This window comes from Hevea brasiliensis, chromosome 3 (genome assembly GCF_030052815.1).
Source record: "Hevea brasiliensis isolate MT/VB/25A 57/8 chromosome 3, ASM3005281v1, whole genome shotgun sequence".
NCBI lineage: Eukaryota > Viridiplantae > Streptophyta > Magnoliopsida > Malpighiales > Euphorbiaceae > Hevea > Hevea brasiliensis.
This window is the reverse complement of record NC_079495.1, coordinates 6105369-6131141: the sequence shown is the minus strand read 5'-3', so window position 1 is coordinate 6131141 and position 25773 is coordinate 6105369. Positions and strand designations below refer to the sequence as shown.

The window sequence follows — 25773 nt, the reverse complement described above, 5'->3', positions numbered from 1 at the left end:
AACTCAAACTGAGGGATGTAGCTTTAGGTGCTTAGTTTTCCATGCAGTCCTTAGATCAATGGTCCTAATTTTCTGCTTTAGCACTTTCACATGTAGTAACTCCTAATTATATGTCCAGGCAATTGCCCCTCTCTTTCAAGAACTTAGGAGATTTTGGCTCTTTTTCCTCTTTAGTTGGCTCATAGCCCAAACCATACCTTGTGATCTGCCCCTTCATCTCAAGAAAAGTCACTAGGCTATCTATACGTTTTTTGAGGCCCATGCTAGGAAAAAACATCATCCCTTTCTTCACAGTAGCCACTTTTGGATCCATCAAGTTTTTATAGATCCTACCAACTTGAAAAGCAGACATTGGTAGATCTGAACTATCTACTTGTAATGCAACTACCTCCTCATCAGAATCGGTCCAGACATCCAAAGGACCCTCATCATAGCTAGAATTATGACAAATGTCAACAACTATTATAGGTTGAGGTTTATTGGGCTTTTGGATGGGTTAGATTAAGTCAATAATCCCATCATGGTTATTTGGGGTGGTGGAGATTATGTAAAGATCTGGTGGAGATGGAAAAATTGGTTAGGCATAGGGTTGGTGCAAGTGTTTGGTCAGTTTTCTGGGTTGGTTATCTTTTTGGCATCAATTAGGTTTTAGATATCATGCTTAAGTTGGAAGCATCAATCGGTGTCATGACCGTGGGTTTGGTGAAACTAGCAATATTGGTTGATATCATAGCTAGGTGGAAGTGGATTTGGTGTCAGTTTGAGTGTTAAGAGCTACAACAGGTCTTGAGATTTGAGACAATTGAAAACTTTGGATAAGGATTAGTTAAATTGGGAAAATCTCCTTAGGGTGCGAGACACAATTTGAACCTTAATAACTTTATTGCCACTTAATTGACCTACCTCAGGGCCTCTTCCAAAAGTAGACTATAATTTTCTCTTCCAACTCAAACATCTTGGCGTTCAAGGTTTCATCAAGCATGGCCATAGTTTCTTCCATCTTAAGTAGTACAGGTGAAATCCTTATTAGTCTCTTCCCTTCCCTAACCTAAGTGACCTAATCGGAAGTCTCTTTGGTGTGTTTCGAGGCTATGTTTGCTAAAAAAAAAAAAGGATTTAAGGGTTAAACTAAACATCCTATGTATATGAATGCAATGCATGAATGAACCTTTTTTTTTTTTACCTTTACCTTTACAAAACCAAAACCAAATCATACCAATAGAATCAAAACTGAACTAAAACCAGACCATATAAACTGAACTAAAATCGGACCAAATACTGAATCAAAATAAAAAAAATATATATATCTCCAGAACTAAATCTTTGCCCCCTTATACCTTCAACTCTCACGTGTAGGGTAAGAAAAAAATTCTATCCTAGGCTACGGTACACTGGACACACCAACAGGGGGTGGTCCAGGACGATCCTTCCCTCACAAAAAAAGGATTTATATCCTTAAAGTTTAACTATAATTAAGCATCCTCTTGCTTAACACGGGTTTTAAAATGGACTTGGGCCTATACACACATTGGGTTTATGCATAGGCCTAGGTTTTTCTCAACTACCACTAGAACTTATGATTTGAATAGTAAGGTTATAAATCCAACACAACAAAAATCTACGGGGCACCTAGGGCTAAAATCTTTGGCTCATGGGCTTCATTGGGTAGGAAAAGGGTCACCCATGCGAGAGCTTGTCCATTAAGCACAACGGCCGAAGCTGTGGCTCTTTTATATACTTGAAGGTACAGGCATGGGGTGCTAGTATTCACCAATTCGTCATAGCTTGAGTGGAACTATGGTCTCCTTGGCTAGTACTAGCAGGGCTAAAAAGGGCAAGGGTGAACTGTGTGATAGTGTAGTGCAGTACAAAAAGTTTAACAGATGAATAATATTAGACCAATAGAAACATGTTGGAGTAACTATCCTTTTAGTCTCCAGTGGAGTCACCAAACTGTAGAGTGATAGGGGGCCGTGAGGCAAAATATCATCCACTAGAATTATATAAAATGCACTGGGTAATGCTCAAGAAAAATGGTGAAGTCGCAATGGTCTCACTTAAGTACCACTTCTTTAGATAGCATTTCCGAGACATGCACTTCATACAATCCTAATAGAATCAAACCGCTGGGAAGTATCGTCATCCTATAATACTACCACGGTACTAAGGATTTATGCCACGAAGGCATAGACAGACAAGAGTTGCCACCCGGGTAATAACCGGGACATGTTCAGTGTTTCTTCTGAAGGTCATGGATGGCAACTTACTCCTTGCAGAGTTTCGACAATCGTCATTACCATAACCCAATGTCTAGGTTTGAGATAGTGGATACGTACGGGGAAAGTGTTAGACACCCCTTACGCCTGGTCTAACCTCGTTAATTTGAGTGCCAGTCCTCTACTAATATTTCTAGAAGTCTTATTATTATTTCTCTATTAAACTTTATCCTAAAAATGCAATTCTAATCCTACACACGCAAGTAATTCACAAAAGGGTTGTTGTTTGCAAACAATTTTCATGTACAAGTAATTCCTATCTATGGGATTGTTAATTATTTAAATGATATTTACTAGATGACTAAAATTAATTTATTATTGATAATTTAATTTACAAATAAATTCAATTTCAAATAACTTTAAGTTTCTATTTAACCTAATTAATTAATTTTTCATCAAGTTACCCTAAAGATAATTAAACTAAATTAATTATGTACATGTGTAATTTATTTTAATATCACATGAGGCCCAAACAATCAAAACCTAGTAAAGATTTCTAAAATGCAAATTTATTTTACAATTACTAAGTATTAAATTATATTTATTTTACATGCCAAGGTTAGTTTAGTTACAAACAAGATTAATTTTAATTTACCAAGTATTTATTTAAATTAATTATATAAAAAAGTCAGTTAAATTAAAAAACAAAGTTAATTTTAATTTACCAAATAAAAATCTTATTATTACTACATTTTCATGCCAATAATTATTTTAAGAATTTACGGCTACTTACTTATTGATAATTACAGTTGTCATTGGGGCAAGCTACCCTTAAAAAAGGGCTTTCTCTTCTAGTATGGCAATGATATCTCTGGCTTACTCCCGTTTAGCTCCATGTAAGCTCAACGCAAATGCCCTCTTTGATGCTTACCTTAGGGCTACTTACCAATTTTGTTTGTAATAAAAAAATAAAAAAAAAACTAAACAAAATAAGAAAATACAAATAACAATTCACATTTAATTCTAACTCTAGTCTCCTAAAGGACTTAAAATTCCTAATCAGTTACAACTACCTAATGGTCTAAGTCTTCCAACATGATCCAAACACTTTATAACACCTCTTAAATTAAAAGAACACAGAAAAATAGATCAAATATAAATTAAAACCCAAGAACAAACAAGAACTTGCATAAACATACAATTTTCAGATTTTGGCAGATTGACAGTAGTAAGAAATCCGATTTTTGAAAAATAGTTAGACATGCCTAAAAATCATAAAAAAAATTACAGAAGACAGCTAACACGTCATACAAGATAGTAAAATTTATAAATTAAACAAATCCCTAGCCAAATGGCTTACACAAATTGTAACTTTTTCCAGTGATAGAATCGCACTACTTTTTTGTAAAATTCATAACTCATCACCCATAATAGTTATGAATGCGAAACCAATTGGAAAATATTCATAAGATTCTGAAATTAATTTTAGACACTAGATTCACACAAAATTATTAAGAAACAAGAGAGATATGGGCTTCACAAATTGGGTATACTGTAAATCAGATTTTACAGGAATTGTAACTTTAAATAGCCATAACTTACAAATACACAAGCTTTTTTAGTGATTCTTGAGCCTAAAACTAATAGAATTTCATGAAGAATATGAATATAATTTTACTAAAATTTTTACAGATTCAAAAAATAACAAAAAATAATAAAAATGTGAAAGGCAGAAAACTAAATATGTGCAGAGTTGTGTATCCTCTCAAATTAAGCATTATTACATGATCCACATGAACATGTAAGATAAATTAAAAGATAAAGAACACAGAATTAAATATTACATGGCATAGATCCTGAAAAGAAAACAATAAAAACCAACCTTCAAGAAATCTTACATGAAAATTTTCTCGAAGAAAGGAAAAAAAATAAGAAATGGCTAAAAGAGTTTCTGAATATATTTAAATTTTCTATAGCTCTTAGGTATCTCTAAATAGCCCTGAATATTTCTGAATCTTTTTTTCCTTTTATTTTTTCTTTTTTTTTTTCTCTTTTTCTTTCTTTTTTCTCCTCTTTTTTCTTTTCCAGTAGGGTATTTATAGGGTTTTGAGAGAGATGTGTGATAAGGTTTGGAGTCCTAAGGTGATAAGTTTTAGATAACTTAAACAACTGGAGTTGCAGAATCTGGGTGAGACTGGGATATGGAAGAGGTGCTCCAACCAATAGGAAGAGAGAGAAAGGGGGCGACACCAATATGGAGTGAGAAAGAGAGTGGGGCCAAGAGGGAGAGAGAGTTTGTATGGGAGAGGGATAGAGAAAAAAATGTTTTTTTTTTAATTTTAATTTTTAGAAAATAAATTAAATGGGTCCTATTTAAAATTCCATTAGACTTTCTTAGGCTCATGGGGCTCAATTAAATTTAATTAGGTCCATTTAAAAATTACCCATATTAAATTTAAACAAAACAAAATTTTATTTAAATTTAATTAAATTAATTTCTTAAAAAAACATATTATTTTTTTTTTTCAAGATCATGCCACAGAATTAATAATTCAGCTCCATACCTTCAATTACATCTTACAGTCATATAATTTTTCATTATTGAGTTTTCTACAGTCTCAATACACATACTCATCATAAAATAAGAGTCTACATAGATATTTTAGATGCTCATCTTTTAGATATATACAAGCACATTGCCGGCGCCTTGCAACGGGTTGGAACAATATATATATATACTAAAACCTATGTAAATAAATTTTTAATTTTATATTAAAGGCTCTTTATAATAAATCAATTTTGAATGTTTACAATTTGATATATTTTTTTCATTAAATTATTACTATTATACTCCATTATTTTTTTTAATAATTATGTTCAACTTATCATTTGACATTTTTAATCCAAATATTTGAGATTTTTTTGCATATAAAATAAAAAAAAAATATTTAAGTAAACATTTCAATTTCATTGATATTGGAAATCTCAAAGATATTACATTTACAAATCAATTTACTAATTAAAGGAAATAAGATACATTATTAAATTATATTAGTTATATAATAAAATATTTCATATTAAAGAATAGTGAAGAGAGTAAATTAGTCATTAAATATAAAAAAGTAGAGATATAATTAAAAAACCTAGAATAAAGTAGCATTTTTATTGTTTTTAAGAATAGTGAAAGTGATTTCTCTTTTTATATATTTGAATAATAATAATAATTTAATTGAGTTTTTAATGTGTTAATTAAATATATTTTTTTAAATATATTTTTTTACACTTACCAAAATAATGGGATTATGTTGTTGTTAAGTCTATGGAAATAGTGTAACAAAATTAACAAATTGCATGTTTTGTTAAAATTATTTATTACGCAAGATTTATAAAAATATGTATTAATATATAAAATTTTAATTAATATATAAAAATATGTATTAATATATAAAAATTTTAATTAAATATTATCCTTATAAATTTTAATGTATAAGGAGGAAAATTATTAACTTAGACCATTCAAAGTTAACATTTAATTTCGCATAAATATTAATGAGATAAAAAATTAACATATTTTCTTTTAATTATTCAAACAACATTAATAAAAGTTAAAAGTTATAAAAATAATAATCACCTCTTGTTTACCTCGTACTAAATACGATATTAGAGTTAATTATATTTTGTAATTCAGTTAATGGACATTTAATCAATATTGCTTTTACTTTTATGAACTTTTTCTTTTTTATCACTAAATATAAAATTAATTAAAAATAATAAATATAAACTCTTTTAATGATATAAATATAATTAGAACACACATATTTTATATGAAAAAAATTATTAAACACTTATTTCATTAGCATTTCATTGAATTTTAATTATTATTTTTAAAATGTTAAATTCTTTTTAAAAAATTTAAATAAATTTCATCCTTCTTATTTATTGCAAAATAATAACTAAAATTTAATTATATTTAAATAAAAACGTAATTTCATCATTCAAATTTTAAAATTAGGGAAAGTGATGGTAATTTTTTTTTTCATTAGTTTCAAAATGTTCAAAATGATATAGTAGAAAGCATAAATAAATATTTTAGAATTGGAAAAACTAAAACAAACATATATTAATATGATGACTATAAATGTAAGTTAAAATATAAATCAATTAATGGAGCGCGTGTCATTAATTTTTCTTTGGAAGACATGCAAAATGTGCAAAGACAGAGCATGTCATATCAGTTGATAAATTGATATTTCACGACATTATGCCTTTGCTCATTTTTTTTATCATCAAGTTAAGTGATAAATGGATATGTACCGATAAATTTTATTTGTCATTCAAATGCATTGATTTTAATACTATTTCAATTCAAGTGAGAATAATATTTATTTATTTAAATAAATAAAAATACTAATTATTATATAAAATTATTAAGATATTTTAAAATATATTATTGCCTTTAGTATTTTAAAGATTAGCCATTTTTTTATCTTTATATCATTAGGAAAAGTTTGAAATTTTTAAAAATTATAATATTTTATGTTATTAATAAATTCAAAAGCTAACATCTTATAAAATCTTTAGAATTTTAAAAACAAAAATGGAAATTTAGTTTCATAGTAAAAGAATAATAGGTTGGATAGCTGCTAATTTTAAAATAGTAAATATATAATATAAAATAAGAAGAATTTTTAAATTTTTATAATTTGTATATAAATACTAATCAATCAAAAAGAAAATATTTTATTTATAAATTACTCTTAAGATTTCAATCACAATGTGATAAATTGACTTATAAATTGTTAATTAAAGTAATTCTTAAAATTATTATTTTTATAATAATTTATATTTAGATATAATTTTTTAATATAAAAAATTGAAACATATTAATTGATTTCCAAAAATTAATTTAAAAGTTGATGCAAAATAATCTTTTAATTGTTCTTAAAACAATAAAAAAATTAGATATTTTGATATATTAATATAATATAATTCATCTCATCGTTATTATATACTTTTACTTTTCTTAAGAATAGTGAAAGTATCACTCCCTTTAGTTATATATTTCAAATGATTTCTTCAATTGAATATATTTTAATAAGTCATATGTTTCTTTGAAGTAAAAAAATATAATAAATATTAGCAATTTTGAATTTATTATGAAAATTTAAAATTTTTAAAAGTTTTTTATATATAATACATTTTATATCGATCTTAAAAGTAAAATTTAAATACGTTCATCTGTCTATTTGATTTAAACTCTATCTTTTTAATATGCAATGCATAACATGTAATGTTTGAATATTAATCTCATTATTTGATTGATTCTATAAATTTAACGTGATCATATAAAAATAGGTCAATATATTTTAGCAGTGTTCAATAATCAATGGGTCTTATAAAATAATTTAGATTGAATATATTAATTCACTATAAATTGAATATACAATAGCTAAGAAGCTTAGATTACATTATAATCTATAAATAAAATAAGATTTTTTATTAAATTAATAAAATAACAACATATATATTTATATTTATATTTATTGAAAACTACAATAGAAATTGATAAATTTAAATAATAATAATAATAATAATTTTATGTATTAATATTATTATGATTTATGAAGGATGAATGGAGGAGGGATAGGCGCATTTGCGGGTGAGAAGGGAAAAGAAATATTATTATTTATTTTAATATTAAATAAATATTAAAGTGCAGCTGGGCTTTGAATAGAAGAATCTGTAGAGCACAACATACCAAATTTAAGCAAAACAAAGAGTCAGGGATAAAAGAGTCTTTTTACCGTTCTTAGGCTGTCTTTTGGTATAGTATAATAACCCGATCAGAAGTAGGGTTTCAATCGGAAGTTTTTCTCTGTTCCTGGTCGCTGAGAGCCGCTTCGCCCTCTATCTCTTCTCACTCGCTCTCTCTTCTCACTCGCTCTCTCTTCTCACTCAGCTCTTGGAATCACAGGTTTTCTAGCCTATGTCTTGCTACGATTATCTTTTGTCTACTCTGGAATCTTTCTCTCGTTTGCTTACCATTATGTATTATGTTTTCAGGTAAGCAATGGCGGCAACCTTGGCAGCGACGCCAGTGACGGGAGAACCTACTCAGCCTTACAACGAGGTTAAACTCTTCAACCGATGGACCTTTGAGGAAGTTCAGGTTATAAGTTGCTTCTCCTGTTCACTCTCAATCATTTTAATTATTTTTTTTAGTATAATAAGTGTATTTTGCTTCTGATTGATGTTTGGATTAGAACGTGGTTGAATCTTATTTGCAATTGTATGTATATGTTGATCTGTGTTATTATGATTTTTTTCTGTTTATCATTTGATCTGCTCTTCTGGGTTTTGAGTAATCTCTGGTGGTTTAATATGTGTTGTCCAGTTCCATTTTTTATTCACTGTTTTGTATAGAGTTGTGTATAGCTTATTGAATGTAATCTTTTTTAAAATGAAATATCACAGATATTAGAGATTGTGTGGTGTTTCTGAGTTTGTTGCTTTTTGTTTGGATTCATTCTGTTTTGCTTTGTGCCTGCCAATTGTGAAAGTCGGGTAGTTTTCCAAGTCCCAACTTTAATTTGGGTTTTTTACTGTGAAAATTTGCCTATAAATTTTTGTTTGGGACGTTCTTAATAAAGATAGCGGTCAAAGGATGAATAACGCAATTCTAGATAATTTGTTTGCTTTATGTGCCTTCTTGCATGTCTCAATTGAGGGAAGAAGTTAAAGAATTGTGATAATTTTGTGGTTAGGAAGTATATAACTGTGGCACTGAGATATTGTTTTTAGGTTGCTTTTGCTTGTCTTGTTGAGGGCCCAACTTGTTAGGCTTAATTGTAATTGTATATAATGTGAGTAGTAAGGCACACCTCATCTAAGTTGTTTCTTGTGCTTTACTGAAATTGTGATAGGTATTAACATTTGCTTTATTGTGCCTATCCAGAGCTCCACCCCTTTTTGAAATATCACAGCCTATTGTTGTTTTTGGCTCCGTTTGTTTTACGGAAAATATTTTCCTAAAAACATTTTTCGTATTTTCTATTGTTTGGGAACACTCATGAAAATTGGTCAATGAAAAGTAATTTTCATTTTTCTGGTCAAAGGAAAATTAAGTCATTTCTAAGGAAAATGACTTCCATTTTTTAAAAGAGAATGTTATTTTTTATTTTCTAAATTTTGAAAATCTTATTAAAATGTGAACACACTTATACATATATGAGATAATTAAGTATTATTAATTTAATATTACAACCAGAAAATGTTTTTATGGAAAATATTTTTTTGGAAAATATTTTTCATATTTTACATATAAAAGTCATTTTTCCGAGAAACAAACGGAACCTTAATATGTTATCTTTTATTTTTTGGGCTTGTATAATTTGATGAACTTTGGCTTAAACTGATGGTTGCTGCCTCATGGGACTGCACCTGCTAGTGCTAGTTCCATGGCTTTGCAAACTGGTTAGCCAGTCAAATATATGTTCTCAATTAGATCATATAAAATGCCCTCTGGATCTTGAATCTTTAATATGACTATGGTTTTTATATCTGTGTGTTGGGGCCATATTGCTGTGATCTTTAAAATTAATATGTTAAGATCTATCTTCTCAATTAGGGTTCATTGTTGAATTTTTTGTGCATCAGGTTAATGATATTTCCTTGAGTGATTACATTGGAGTCCAACCAGCCAAGCATGCAACCTATGTTCCACACACTGCTGGGAGGTACTCAGTCAAGCGTTTCAGGAAGGCCCAGTGCCCAATTGTGGAGAGGCTTACAAACTCATTGATGATGCACGGCAGAAACAATGGGAAAAAATTGATGGCAGTTAGGATTGTGAAGCATGCTATGGAAATCATTCATCTCCTAACTGATCAAAACCCAATCCAAGTTATCGTGGATGCCGTGATTAACAGGTGCATTATTTGGTTTTATGCTGGAGTACAATTGGATGTTGGGTTTACTCTGGATATTTAAAGTTCATTGCATGATGTCCCTGTTTTTGTAGGCATTTTGATTTTATGTTTCCTACCTTTATCTATTTGACTCAATTTTTTCTTTGCTTTGGTCAATGTTGTATTACTAAAGTGGGCCCCGGGAAGATGCCACTCGAATTGGTTCTGCTGGTGTTGTCAGGCGTCAGGCTGTGGATATCTCTCCTCTGAGGCGTGTTAACCAGGCCATCTACCTCCTTACCACTGGTGCTCGTGAAGCTGCTTTCAGAAACATCAAGACTATTGCAGAATGTTTGGCAGAAGAGCTCATCAATGCTGCAAAGGGCTCTTCCAACAGGTTGAATTTCATTCTTATTTTTCATATTCTCTCTTTCTGAACAGTTGATATCTGTTCTGCTTACTTCTGGTCATGACCCACCCTGCGTTTTCAGTTATGCTATCAAGAAAAAGGATGAGATTGAAAGAGTTGCCAAGGCCAACCGATGACATATCAATGCAGGATGGGGATGGCGGTGGAAAAAGTTTTTTGCATGTCTCAGGATTTTTTTAGTTCTGTTGTAAAATTTTGAGTATACGAATGATTTTCGCCTGGTGTTTATTTGTGCTAACGATTGCTTTCCTTTTATTTGGAGTTTTATCATGTTATTAAGAATGCTCAATTTTCTTTTTGTAAATATCATGAATTTTATTTGTGTGTGTTTTTAATTTATAATGACGTGTGTATCATAGCACAGATAAATGCTCGTCTTTGGTGCTTTGGGCCTCGAGATGATTTACTGGATTTTGTCAACTCGCTTCTATTTTTGTTTTTTGGAATCTGTCCATCATTTCTATTTGTGCGGAAAAAATGTTATTGCAAAATGTTTATTAATGACTTCTAAATAAGTATTTTAGTTATAAAAATTTTAAAATACCAAAATGCTTTTTCAAAATTTTTAATTAAATTTAATCAGTTTTTCTTTTGGCTATAAATCTAGTTTTTATTATTCGCGTATTGTTTGTATAAAATTTCGAAAGTGGAGTTCTTAGAACACTGGAAGTGGTTTGTCTGAGAAAGCCTTCGACGCTGGTGTTTTGTGAAAGGCTCGAGTAAGGGCACAGGTAAGCCTTCGTGTTTTGGGGTGGTTGTCGAAGTATAACCTATTTTGGGGCCTCGTTAGACAACAAAGAGAAAATGCCCATCGTGTAATGTTCTTATTGTTAAATTAAGTTAAAGCTTCAGCACATCGTGGACTTTCTAATTATCATAAGCCCTTTAAAGTCCTCTCGAATAAAGCATGTAACAGCTTCTAAGCTCCTACATCGAGATTGGAAAATGAGTTTCAGATTAGCTAGGTGGGTGTTTGACATTGGGATATAGCGTTGCTTTTGTAGCCACCGAGATTCAAGAGAGTGAGAAACCATTCTACTGAGCTTCCATTTTTTCAACAAACTAAAAGCATAAAACAATTAAATAACAGTTTTCTTTGCTAATATGAAATGAAGAAACAGGAAGTAGGTTCTTTTTTTATCAAGGACCCAATGATAACTAATACATATAATTTGTAGAATGAGCATTGTAGCTTTTTCTAAGTAAATTATGTCAACCGTCTGTCAGTTAAAGTGATTATTTTATTTCAGTTACATAATTTAAAGTTATCAAAATAAAATCTTTCAACTCTAATTATGTTTTCGAAAAAGTTTTTGTATATCTACATTCTCAAGTTTCTAACTAAAGAAATAAATTAAAATTGAAAAATTAAAAACTCACGAAAGTACAAATGAAATAAGAAAAGCATGATGAAAAATTGTGGGATATTGCTCAATGCTAATATTTTCACAAATGACACCACTGATGTTGTTGTGAATTCCTTTGACAAATCTGATAATGATGTACGCTTGTAATGCATATAAATGGTGAGGTTGATGGTCAATTCTAGCTATTCTAACTATTAATTTATTGGTTTGTTTGAACGAATGGGAAAGCAATAAGAATATATTGCATTAATCAATTTGGCATAGTAAGCATGCCTGACTTATGGAGTTGTTCCAATACTTATAAACAAATACTTGGAGAGCATAACCATTACCAAATGCATGTCCTTTGCTGGTTAGTTGTGATAAGCCATATTTGGCCAATGATCGGTTGGTTATCGCTCAGGTTATCAATAAAATGTCCAAGTAATCTATTGCTTGGGTCTCACTACCTTAAACTTTATGATTTCCTTTTGAAGAGCATTTTTAGTTTCCCGAAATTTATATATGCAATTATGTGAAGCAATATAGAAATAGGGTAATTCATCATTCGGAATCACTTAACTTTATGAATTATTTCATAAAAATCACTCAACTTATTTTTTTTTTGTTAAAACTCATTCATTTTTAATTTGAGCATAATTAAAATCACGATAACTAGCTATTGCATATTTCTAGATTAATATGTATTATTTTTTCACTCACAGTCATTCAATTTTAGATATTTTTTCAATATTGTCACTTAATTTTAATTTTTTTCTTAAAACTCAAAATTTCCTTAATTTCAACTTAAATAAACCTAAAGTCTTATATTATCTATAATAGAGATTTACAAGTTACCATAAATAAAAAATTCTCTAATTTCATATTTTTAATAAATTTCAAATTGCATGTTTTGTTAAAATTATTTATTACGCAAGCCTTAATAATTTTGGCACATTGATTTATAAAAATATGTATAACTGAATTTGTAACTGAAAAAAAAAAAATCCTCTTGAATTAATATATAAATTTTTTTAAAAAAATTGATTAAATGAGATTGATTAAATTTGTTTGGACTTGCGGTGTATTTGACAGAAGGTTAAAAAATCAAAAATTTAATATTATCCTTATAAGTTTTAATCAGTAAGGAGGGTAATTATTAACTTAAACTCTTCAAAGTTAATATTTAACTTCGTATAAATATTAATGAGATAGAAAATTAACATATTTTCTTTTAAGTATTCAAACAACATTAGTAAAAGTTAAAAGTTACAACAGTAATAATCACCTCATGTTAACCTTATACTAAATACGATATTAGAGTTAATTACATTTTTGTAATTCAGTTAATGAACAATTAATCAATATTGCTTCTACTTTTAGGAACTTCTTCTTTTTTTATTATTAAATATAAAATTAATTAAAAATAATAAATATAAACTCTTTCAATGATATAAATATAATTAGAACACACATATTTTATATGAAAAAAAATTATTAAACACTTATTTCATTAGCATTTCATTGAATTTTAATTATTATTTTTAAAATGTTAAATTCTTTTTAAAAAATTTAATTTTTTTATCAACTCACTCGTGATTTATTTTGTATTGTATTTATCATATAATTAGTCATATTATATAACATAAATAATATAATTATTTTCATGCTATTAAATAAATTTCATCCTTCTTATTTATTGCAAAATAATAACTAAAATTTAATTATTTTTAAATAAAAAACGTAATTTCATCATTCAAATTTTAAAATTATGGAAAGTGATGGTAATTTTTTTTTTTCATTAGTTTTAAAATGTTCAAAATGATATAGTAGAAAGCATAAATAAATATTTGAGAATTGGAAAAACTAAAACAAACATATATTAATATGATGACTATAAATGTAAGCTAAAATGTAATATGTTCCATACATTAAAATATGTTTAAATTAAATATAAATCAATTAATGGAGCGCGTGTCATTAATTTTTCTTTGGAAGACATGCAAAACGTGCAAAGACAGAGCATGTCATATCAGTTGATAAACTGATATTTCACGACATTATGCCTTTGCTCATTTTTTTTACCATCAAGTCAAGTGATAAATGGATATGTACCGATAAATTTTATTTGTCATTCAAATGTATTTGTAACACCCCAAATTTTTAAATTTTTTATTTTGTGAGTAATATTAATATTTTAATTTTTATTTAAATTTTAGGAAATTATTTAAAATTTTTCAGATTTTCGAAATCGAGTTTGATTTCCCGAAAATATAAAACTTTGATGATTTTTAAAAATTAATTTAAAGACCACGTGGAAAAACTAAAAATATATTTAGAGTCTGCGAATTTTTTTGAGTTTTCTAGAATTTTTTCGGAATTTTTGGGCCTCGTTTTCGGTCCCAAGGCAGAGTAAAAATTTAAAATTTTGTATCTTGAATTGAACCGGCCGAATCGAACCGGACTGAATCGGACCGGTCAAATCGGACCAGCTTCTTTTTCCTTTTTCTTTCTCCCCGCGCGCATCCCGACCTCTCCTTCTCTCTCTCCCGTTTTCTCTCTCCTCCCTCCTCCCCTCGCCGGCCAGCAGCCACCCAGCCCTCCCCACCTCGCCGGCGCGCCACCCCAGCCTCCCCCCATCGCCGGCCGCCGCCTGGAACGATGGGAACCGCGCGCGAAGCGCAGCACGCCGCTTCGTCTTCCTGGCAGAAATCCGGCCAATCTGGCCACCGATTGGGCCAAGTCTTATGTCAAACAACATCTACACCTCGAGAGCTTTCCATAGACACCAAGAACACCAAAATCCATCGAGCGATTTGTTCAATTTTTGTCCGAGAAGTTTTAGCCCATTTTGACTTTTGGGCTAGATTTCTCGCAAACCGTGAAGCCCACGAGAAAACTGAGAGTACCAGAGCGCTCCACTCGTCAAGAGCTTCGCGGCAATATAAATTTCGAAATTTTCCGACACCGTTTTTCGGTGCGTCCCATGGAACTTCGTAGTGTTTTTCCGAGCATTAAATGAGCTTAGAAAATTTTGTAAAATTTATGTAGTAACCCCCGTGTTGTGGGCTTCGTGTAGGTATCTTCAATTCGCGGAAATTCGACAGTTGTCCGAGTCTGTGAATTTCCGGCCAGACAGACCGACTAACGAAAAAGTCTTGGAATCAGATCGAGATTTTGGCTATCCCACCGTTGTCAGACGTCCCGAGCGCGTCCCCAGAGTCAGAATCGGCATAGATAAACCCGAACCTTGCTTTTTTGTAATTTTCTAGTGCTTAAATGGGATTAAAAATCCATAAAATATTCGTGGTAGCTCAGAAAATTATGATTCTCTTTGCATTAGCCTAGTAATATTGCTAAGGCTCGCGGGACAAAGTTTTAGAATTTTTAGAGTTTATTTGGGTGGTTTTTGCAAAAAGAGTCAATTATAAGGACTAAACTGTAATTTTACATATTGTGATTGATGACGGTTTAGATGGGCCCAGGAGGGGCTGTGTGTTATGATTGAGTTATGGGTATATGGTTGGTGGATATAGAAGTGTGTTTTAAACCCATTTGTAGGTTGGGTAGGTCCTAGGTATAGGGGAGACTCTGCCGGATTTTCGGCACGACTTAAGACGTATTTGGTCTTTTCTTGGTTTGTATTGAGTCAATTGTATTAAATAATTATAATGAAATTGTCAGGTGAGCCGAGACAGCCTTCTTCCTCCGCCCAACCGCCACAGTGACTGCTGTCAAGTCTGTGAGTAAAATATTAATTTTAATTGTAATTTCGATATTATTATATGTTTAAGCATGTCCATGCATCACTTATATGTATGTATCTATGTAGTTAAACTCTAGGCACATTTTATGTTGCATTCATAACTGTTAAAGTTCCACGGATGTAGTTGTGGTAATTTGGAGCAGTGTGCGTGCGTTGGCATGCGTGTGATGTGAAGTTGACTATGGATAGGACAGGTAGACACTGCTTGAGATCTTCGCTAGGACCCGGTCCTTTGGGGTAGACACGGCTTGAGTTCTTCTTTGGGACCCCGATTTGGTTATTTAAGTGGAAGTCCGAGCTGAGTTCTTCGCTGGCACAGGTTGGATTAAGAGAGCTATATAGGGGATCAGCTCCCATATATGTATTGTTTGACATTATCGGGTGTGTGAGTGCTCCAAATTACCTTTTTGCTGTTATGATGTGAAAATATTGCTGATGTTGCATTTCACTCTACAGGGTGTATTAGCTTTAGATAGTTATAGAGATTATGGTTAAAATTGATATTTTACTCTCTAAGTTGAACGCTCACTCCTGTTCAATATTTTCTAGGCCACAGGAGGATATTTTTGAGGTTAACCTGCTTTTCTCCCTCGCAGGTCGTTTATTAATGTTTGTATAAACTTGTTAACTCTTAGAATTTTCGCATGTGTTAGAAATATTTATTTGAATTTGTTCTGTAATATAAATTGTCGTTTTGGACCTGTAAACTTATTATTTTATGCATGTGTGTTGGGCTGGATGAGGGAGCTGAGCTCCCATTTATTTTTATGTTGGTATGAGTATGTGGAGGGTGAGCTGAGCTCCCCAATTGATTATATATTGTGTTTACAGGTCGAGTGAGTCAAAAACTTCCCATTGAAATGTTCACTTTATGGCCGGACTCTGTCCGGTTGAATTCTTGAAATTGGGCCCAAATGGGCCTTAGAGTTGAGTTAAGGAATAGTTAGGCTTACTTCTGGCCTCGGGGGCTTTACGCTGGCCCAGGTCCTAATGCCGGTCCGGCCTATAGATTGGGTCGTGACAGTATTGATTTTAATACTATTTAAATTCAAGTGAGAATAATATTTATTTATTTATTTAAATAAATAAAAATACTAATTATTATATAACATTATTAAGATATTTTAAAATATATTATTGCCTTTAGTATTTTAAAGATTACCCATTTTTTTTATCTTTATATCAATTAGGAAAAGTTTGAAATTTTTAAAAATTATAATATTTTATGTTATGAATAAATTCAAAAGCTAACATCTTATAAAATTTTTAGAATTTTAAAAACAAAAATGGAAATTTAGTTTCATAGTAAAAGAATAATGGGTTGGATAACTGATAATTTTAAAATAGTAAATGTATAATATAAAATAAGAAGAATTTTTAAATTTTTATAATTTGTATATGAATACTAATCAATCAAAAAGAAAACATTTTATTTATAAATTACTCTTAAGATTTCAATCACGATATGATAAATTGACTTACAAATTGTTAATTAAAGTAATTCTTAAAATTATTATTTTTATAATAATTTATATTTAGATATAATTTTTTATTATAAAAAATTGAAACATATTGATTGATTTCCAAAAATTAATTTAAAAGTTGATGCAAAATAATCTTTTAATTGTTCTTAAAACAATAAAAAAATTAGATATTTTGATATATTAATATAATACAATTCATCTCATCGATATTATATATTTTTATTTTTCTTAAAAATAGTGAAAGTATCACTCCGTTTAGTTATATATTTCAAATGATTTCTTTAATTGAATATATTTTAATAAGTCATATGTTTCTTTAAAGTAAAAAAATATAATAAATATTAGCAATTTTGAATTTATTATGAAAATTTAAAATTTTTAAATGTTTCTTATGTATAATGCATTTTATATTGATCTTAAAAGTAAATTTTAAATACGTTTATCTGTCTATTTGATTCAAACTCTAACTTTTTAATATGTAATGCATAACATGAAATGTTTGAATATTAATCTCATTATTTAATTGATTCTATAAATTTAACGTGATCATATAAAAATGGGTTAATATATTTTAATAGTGTTCAATAATTAATGGGTCTTATAAAATAATTTAGATTGATGATATTAATTCATTATAAATTAAATATACAATGAATAATAAGTTTAGATTATATTATAATCTATAAATAAAATAAAATAAGATTTTTTATTAAATTAATAAAATAACTACATATGTATTTATATTTATTGAAAACTACAATAGAAATTGATAAATTTAAATAATAATAATAATAATAATAATAATAATAATAATTTTATGTATTAATATTATTATGATTTATGAAGGATGAATGGAGGAGGGGTGATAAGGGGAAGGAAATATTATTATTTATTTTATTAGTGATGTTGGTCCGTGGCGTGGGGCTTTGGATCCAAAATTAAAGTGCAGCTGGGCTTTGAATAGAAGAATCTGCAGAGCACAACATACCAAATTTAAGCAAAACGAAGAGTCAGGGATAAAAGAGTCTTTTTACCGTTCCAAGGCTCTCTTTTATTATAGTATAATAACACGATCAGAAGTAGGGTTTCAATCAGAATTCAGAAGCTTTTCTCTGTTCCTGGTCGCTGAGAGCCGCTTCGCCCTCTCTCTCTCTCCTCGCTCACTCTCTCTCCTCCTTCAGCTCTTGGAATCACAGGTTTTCTAGCCTATGTCTTGCTATGATTATCTTTTGTCTACTCTGGAATCTTTCTCTCGTTTGCTTACCATTATGTATTATGTTTTCAGGTAAGCAATGGCGGCAACCTTGGCGGCGATGCCAGTGACGGGAGAACCTACTCAGCCTTACAACGAGGTTAAACTCTTCAACCGATGGACCTTTGAGGAAGTTCAGGTTATAAGTTGCTTCTCCTATTCACTCTCAATCATTTTAATTATTTTTTTATTATAATAAGTGTATTTTGCTTCTGATTGATGTTTGGATTAGAATGTGGTTAAATCTTATTTGCAATTGTATGTATATGTTGATCTGTGTTATTATGATTTTTTTCTGTTTATCATTTGATCTGCTCTTCTGGGTTTTGAGTAATCTCTGGTGGTTTAATATGTGTTGTCCAGTTCCATGTTTTATTCTCTGTTTTGTATAGAGTTGTGTGTAGCTTATTGAATGTAATCATTTTTAAAATGAAATATCACAGATATTAGAGATTGTGTGGTGTTTCTGAGTTTGTTGCTTTTTGTTTGGATTCGTTCTGTTTTGCTTTGTGCCTGCCAATTGTGAATGTCGGGTAGTTTTCCAAGTCCCAACTTTAATTTGGGTTTTTTACTGTGAAAATTTGCCTCTAAATTTTTGTTTGGGATGTGCTTAATAAAGATAGCGGTCAAACGATGAATAACGCAATTCTAGATAATTTGTTTGCTTTATGTGCCTTCTTGCAAGTCTCAATCCAGGGAAGAGGTTAAAGAATTGTGATAATGTGATATACGAGGCTCTGCATCATAATGTTGTGGTTAGGAAGTATATAGCTGTGGCACTGAGATATTTGTTTGTAGGTTGCTTTTGCTGGTTTTGTTGAGGGCCCAACTTGGTAGGCTTAACTGTAATTGTATATAATGGAAGTAGCCTAATGCAGACGTAGTAAGGCACACACCTCATCTAAGTTGTTTCTTATGTTTTGCTGAAATTGTGATAGGTATTAACATTTGCTTTATTGTGCCTATCCTGAACTCCACCCGGTTTTTGAAATATCATAGCCTATTGTTGTTTTAATATATTTTCTTTTACTTATTGGGCTTATATAATTTGGTGAACTTTCTGATGGTTGCTGCTCATGGGACTGCACTTGCTAGTGCCAGTTCCATGGCTTTGCAAACTGGTTAGCCAGTCAAATATATGTTGATAATTAGATCATATAAAATGCCCTTTGGATCTTGAATCTTTAATATGACTATGGTTTGTATATCTGTGTGTTGGGGCCATATTGCTGTGATCATTTAAATTAATATGTTAAGATCTATCTTTTCAATTAGGGTTCGTTGAATTTTTTTGTGCGTCAGGTTAATGATATTTCCTTGAGTGATTACATTGGAGTCCAACCAGCCAAGCATGCAACCTATGTTCCACACACTGCTGGGAGGTACTCAGTCAAGCGATTCAGGAAGGCCCAGTGCCCAATTGTAGAGAGGCTTACAAACTCATTGATGATGCACGGTAGAAACAACGGGAAAAAATTGATGGCAGTTAGGATTGTGAAGCATGCTATGGAAATCATTCATCTCCTAACTGATCAAAACCCAATCCAAGTTATCGTGGATGCCGTGATTAACAGGTGCATTATTTGGTTTTATGCTGGAGTACAATTGGATGTTGGGTTTACTCTGGATATTTAAAGTTCAGTGCATGAGGTCCCTGTTTTTGTAGGCATTTGGATTTTATGTTTCCTAACTTTATCTATTTGACTCAATTTTTTCTTTGTTTCGGTCAATGTTGTATTGCTAAAGTGGGCCCCGGGAAGATGCCACTCGAATTGGTTCTGCTGGTGTTGTCAGGCGTCAGGCTGTGGATATCTCTCCTCTGAGGCGTGTTAACCAGGCCATCTACCTCCTTACCACTGGTGCTCGTGAAGCTGCTTTTAGAAACATCAAGACTATTGCAGAATGTTTGGCAGATGAGCTCATCAATGCTGCAAAGGGCTCTTCCAACAGGTTGAATTTCATTCTTATTTTTCATATTCTCTCTTTCTGAACAGTTGATATCTGTTATGCTTACTTCCGGTCACAACCCTGTGTTTTCAGTTATGCCATCAAGAAAAAGGATGAGATTGAAAGAGTTGCCAAGGCCAACCGTTGATAAATGAATGCAGGATGGGGATGGCAGTGGAAAAAGTTTTTCGCTTGTCTCAGGATTTTTTTAGTTCTGTTCTAAAATTTTGAGCATACTAATGATGTTCGCCTGGTGTTTATTTGTGCTAATGATTGCTTTCTTTTCATTTGGAGTTTTATCATGTAATTAAGAATGCATTAGCGGCTTAAATTGTTTAAATTTTCGTTTTCTTTTTATAAATAACATGAATTTTATGTGTCTGTTTTTTTAATTTATTATGGAATGTGTGTACTCTAGCACGGATACATGCTCGACTTTGTTGCTTTGGGCCTTGAGATGATTACCGGATTTTGTCAACCCCCTTCTAATTTGTTTTTTTGGAATCTGTTTATCATTTTCATCTGTGCGGAAAAAATGTTAACTGGAAAAAGTTTATTAATGACTTCTAAATTTTAATTTAAATATTTTAGTTATAAAAATTATAAAATATCAAAATGCTTTTTCAAATTTTTTTTAATTAATGAGTTTTTCTTTTGGGTATAAATCTAGTTTTTATCATTCAAGTAGCGTTTGTATAAAATTGCGAAAATGGAGTTTTTATAACACAGCACGTAGTTTGTATGACAAAGCCTTCGACGCTGATGTTTTGGGAGAGGCGTCAAGCTAGGGCACAGGTCGGCCTTGGTGTCTTGTGGTGGTTGTCAGAGTATAACCTATTTTGGGGGCTTATTAGACAACAAAGAGAAAATGCTGATCATGTGATGTTCTTATTGTTAAATTAAGTTAAAGCTTCAGTACCTTGAAGATTTTCTAATTATCATAAGCCCTTTTAAGTCCTCTCGAGGAATGCATGCAACGGCTTCTAGTATCTTACGTCGAGATTGGAAGGTGAGTTTCAGATTAGCTAGGTGGGTGTTTGACATTTGGATATTGCGTTGCTTTTGCAGCCACCAAGATTCAGGAAAGTGAGAAACCAGTCTACCAAGCTTCCATTTTTTCTACAAACTAAAAGCATTAAACAATTGAGTAACAGTTTTCTTTAATAATATGAAATGAAAAAACAGGACTTGGGTTATTTTTTATCAAGAACCAGATCATAACTAATACATATATTTCGTAGAATGAACATCCTAGCCTTTTTTTAGGTAAATTGCACCAACCTTCCCTCAATTAAGACATTTATTTCATTTTAGTTACTCAATTTTAATTTGTCAAAATAAAATCTTTCAACTTTAATTTTATTTTAGAAAAAGTTTTTGTATATCTATATTAGCAAGTTTTCAACTAAAGAGATAAATTAAAATTGAAAAACTAAAAACTCACGAAAGCACAGATGAAATAAGAAAAATATGATGAAGAATTATGGGATGTCACTCAATACTGATATTCTCATAAATGACACCACTGATGTTGCCATGAGTTCCTTTAACCAATTTGATAGTGATGTATGCCTGTAATGCATATAAATGGTGAGGTTGATAGCCTATTGGCCAGCCACTTCAACCCTTAAGTTGTTGGTTTGTTTGAAAGAATGGGAGAGCAATTAGAGTAGAATGCATTATTCAATTTGGCAGTGTATGCGTACCTAACTTATGGGGTATTCTAATACTTATAAACAGAGACTTGGAGAGCATAACCGTTAAAAAATGCATGTCCATTATTTGTTAGTTGTGTTAAGCCATATTCGCCAATGCTCGGTTGGTTATCGCTCGGGTTATCGATAAAATGTCCACGCAACCTACTGTTCGGGTCTCTTAAAGAATCTGAGCTACCTAACGCTTGAGTCTCTTGACTAAATGTCTCAACTACTTGACCCACTTGACCTGCTTTTTGACTCTTTGAACAAGCAATTTTAGCATTTTACTTGGTTTTTTATGGGCAGTTTATATCACTTCACAGCATCTGTTTAGTTCAGAGTTGTCTAAATATACATTAATTGAAAAAAAAAAAAGGTAGTTTTAGCACCACATTACAACAAATAAATCTATAGGTTTATGTAGCAGATACTCATATAACATTACAAATTTCAAACAATCAAGAGCATAATGTATTCAAGTTCTAGAGAGTAAAAGAAAAAAAAGGTATAGAGAAAAACTACCTTAAACTTTATGATTTCCTTTTGAAGAGCATTTTTAAGCTCCTTAGTTTCCTGAAGTTTATATATGCAATTACGTAAAGCAATATAGAAATGGGATAATTACTATTCGAAATCACTTAACTTTATGAGTTATTGCATAAAAATCATTTAACTTTAATTTTTTTTTATTAAAACTCATTCAACTTCAATTTGAATATCATTAAAATCACGGTGACCGATTATTGCATGTTTCTATATTAATATGTATTATTTTTTCACTTATGATAATTCAACTTTAGATATTTTTTCAATATTGTCATTCAATTTCAGTTTTTTTTTTCTTAAAACTCAAAATTTCCTTAATTTCAATTTAAATAAACCTAAAGTCCTTATTATCTATAATTGAAGGTTTACAAGTTACCATAAATAAAAAATTATTTCCCTCTTAATTTCATATTTTTAATAAATTTCAAATATTTACACACACACACACACACACACACACACACACACACACACACACACACACACACATATATATATATATATATATATATATATATATATATATATATATATATATTAATTATGTAATACTTCATAAATTTATGAATATATGATTTATTGATTTGATTATTTTAATATTTTGAAAACATTTTGAGATTTATTTTAAAAGTTTTAAATTTAAATTTTTATTATTGAATTTGAGCACATTTAATATAATACTATTTATTTATAATTTGGAAGGAAAAATTAAATAATTGGTGGCTGTCTCTATAAATTATAATTATTTCATTTTATTCATTCAAATTATAGATAAACAGTGTTACATTTATTACACTAAATGCACTCAAATTTAATAGTAAAAATTTAAATTTTAAACTTTAAAATAAATCTCTACATATATTAAAAAATATTAAAATAATCAACTTAATAAATTATATATTTCTTAAATCTCTAGAGTATTACATGATGCTGTTAGTGTGAATAAATTATTGTGAGTAATCATTTGAAATTTATTAAAATTTTATTAAAAAGGTAAAATTATGAGAGATGTAAAGAGATATTTTCTTTTTATTTTTTATTTTTTATGATAACCTATAAACCAACAGGTGATAGGAATTTTAAGTTTATTCAAATTAAAATTGAGGGAGATTGAATTTTAAGAAAGAAATTTAAGTTCAGTAACGATACTTGAAAAACATATAAAGTTGAGTGATTATGAGAGAAAAATTAGTTTATATTAATTTGAAAACCTGTAATAACTGATCACAGTGACTTTAATGATACTCAAATTGAAGTTGAGTGAGTTTTTTTAAAAAAAAATTAAAATTCAGTTATTTTTATGAAATAAAACTCATAACGTTGAGTGACTTTAAGTAATAATTATAAAGTAAAAAAGAAAAAAAAAAGGAAGCATGAGCCTATCAATTATCTTATTATTATAATTCGAAATAATAAAAATCTAAGAAAAAAAAAATTAAACACAAGTGAATCATTGTTAAACAACCAAATATACAAGTGAATCACACCTCAAGAGATAGAAGGCGACACAGAGAGAGGAAAGTAGCGGCACTTGACTACCCAAGTTGGGTTGCTGTTTTTAATTCTAAAAGGCCAAACAGGGTTTTAAATAAAAAATGAAATTAAAAAAAAAGTTTTTTTTTTTTCGAAGAAAGGAGGCCTGTAACGATCCGGCTCAAACCACTAGAGGAATTATCTGCTTTGACCATAAGCCTCACAATTTTGTCCCATAGGTGGAATGGAGAACTTCCCAGGAGATCACCCATCCTAGGATTTCTCTTAAGCGAGCATGCTTAACCCTGGAGTTCTTTCAACTCTCCAGGCCATTCCATCAAAAGGCATCTCTAGTTATTAGTTTTTCCATTTTATATATCATTACTTTTTGAACCCAAGACCGTCTCCGTGCTTTGCCGATGTGGGTTTTGCCTAAGGGACCTTTCTCCCCCCCTTTCGGGACTCAGTGTCCTCACTGAGGTTTGCCCTACCATCGCCCAAGAGGACACGTGAGAGGCTCTGATACCAATTGTAACGGCCGGGCTCTAACCACTAGAGGAATTGTCCGCTTTGGCCATAAGCCTCACAGTTTTGTCCCATAGGTGAAATGGAGAACTTCCCAGGAGGTCACCCATCTTAGAATTTCTCTCAAGCGAGCACGCTTAACCCTGGAGTTCTTCCGACTCTCCAGGCCATTCCACCAAAAAGCGCCTCTAGTGATTAGTTTCCCAATTTTATACATCATTACTTTTTGAACCCAAGACCATCTACGCTCTTTGCTTATGTGAGATTTACCTAAGGGACTTTTTCTAAATGACACAGATATAGTTCTAGACATTCTGACTGTCCGGACAGACACTAGTCACCAAAACAATAGAATGTATAGACTACTTAGTATAGGAGTGTTACAATTCTCCCCCCCTTAAATAAATTTTATCCCGAAATTTTACCTGGTTTTAGTCTCTGAACAGTTGTGGATGCTGTCTCCTCATGTCCTCCTCACACTCCCAAGTAGCCTCCTGGCCTGAATGATGGTTCCATAACACTTTCACTAGAGATATTTGCTTGTTTCTCAGATGCTTCACCTCATGTGCCAGAATTTCTATGGGCTCTTCCTCATAAGTGAGGTTTGGATAAAGGTCCCTTAGGCAAATCCCACATCGGTAAAGCACGGAGATGGTCTTGGGTTCAAAAAGTAATGATATATAAAATGAGGAAACTAATCACTAGAGACGCCTTTTGGTGGAATGGCCTGGAGAGTTGGAAGAACTCCAGGATTAAGCGTGCTCGCTTGAGAGAAATCCTAGGATGGGTGACCTCCTGGGAAGTTCTCCATTCCACCTATGGGACAAAACCGTGAGGCTTATGGCCAAAGCGTACAATTCCTCTAGTGGTTGGAGCCCGATCGTTACAATTGGTATCAGAACCGCTCACGTGTCCTCTTGGGCGATGGTGGTGCAAACCTCAGCTAGGACGTTGAGTCCCGAAAGGGGGGAAGAAAGGTCCCTTAGGCAAATCCCACATCAACAAAGCACAAAGATCGTCTTGGGTTCAAAAAGTAATGATATATAAAATATGAGAACTAATCACTAGATGTGCCTTTTGGTGGAATGGCCTGGAGTGTTGGAAGAACTCCAGGGTTAAGCGTGCTCACTTGAGAGAAATCCTAGGATGGGTGACCTCTTGGGAAGTTCTCTATTCCACCTATG

At 31.0% G+C, this 25773-nt stretch overlaps 2 protein-coding genes across 2 annotated transcripts; both read left to right on the top strand.

The window, feature by feature from the left end:
- The first annotated feature begins 7941 nt into the window (after positions 1 to 7941).
- LOC110668378 (40S ribosomal protein S5) lies at positions 7942 to 10835 on the top strand. The gene is made up of 5 exons (XM_058143720.1): positions 7942 to 8190; positions 8280 to 8385; positions 9873 to 10144; positions 10317 to 10520; positions 10615 to 10835. The coding sequence occupies exons 2-5, from the start codon at positions 8287 to 8289 to the stop codon at positions 10667 to 10669; spliced, it is 630 nt and encodes a 209-aa protein (XP_057999703.1). The 5' UTR covers positions 7942 to 8190; positions 8280 to 8286; the 3' UTR covers positions 10670 to 10835.
- Positions 10836 to 18199: 7364 nt separating this feature from the next.
- LOC110668383 (40S ribosomal protein S5) lies at positions 18200 to 20728 on the top strand. Its single transcript, XM_021829589.2, has 5 exons — positions 18200 to 18345; positions 18435 to 18540; positions 19704 to 19975; positions 20148 to 20351; positions 20442 to 20728. The coding sequence occupies exons 2-5, from the start codon at positions 18442 to 18444 to the stop codon at positions 20494 to 20496; spliced, it is 630 nt and encodes a 209-aa protein (XP_021685281.1). The 5' UTR covers positions 18200 to 18345; positions 18435 to 18441; the 3' UTR covers positions 20497 to 20728.
- The last annotated feature ends 5045 nt before the right edge of the window (positions 20729 to 25773 follow it).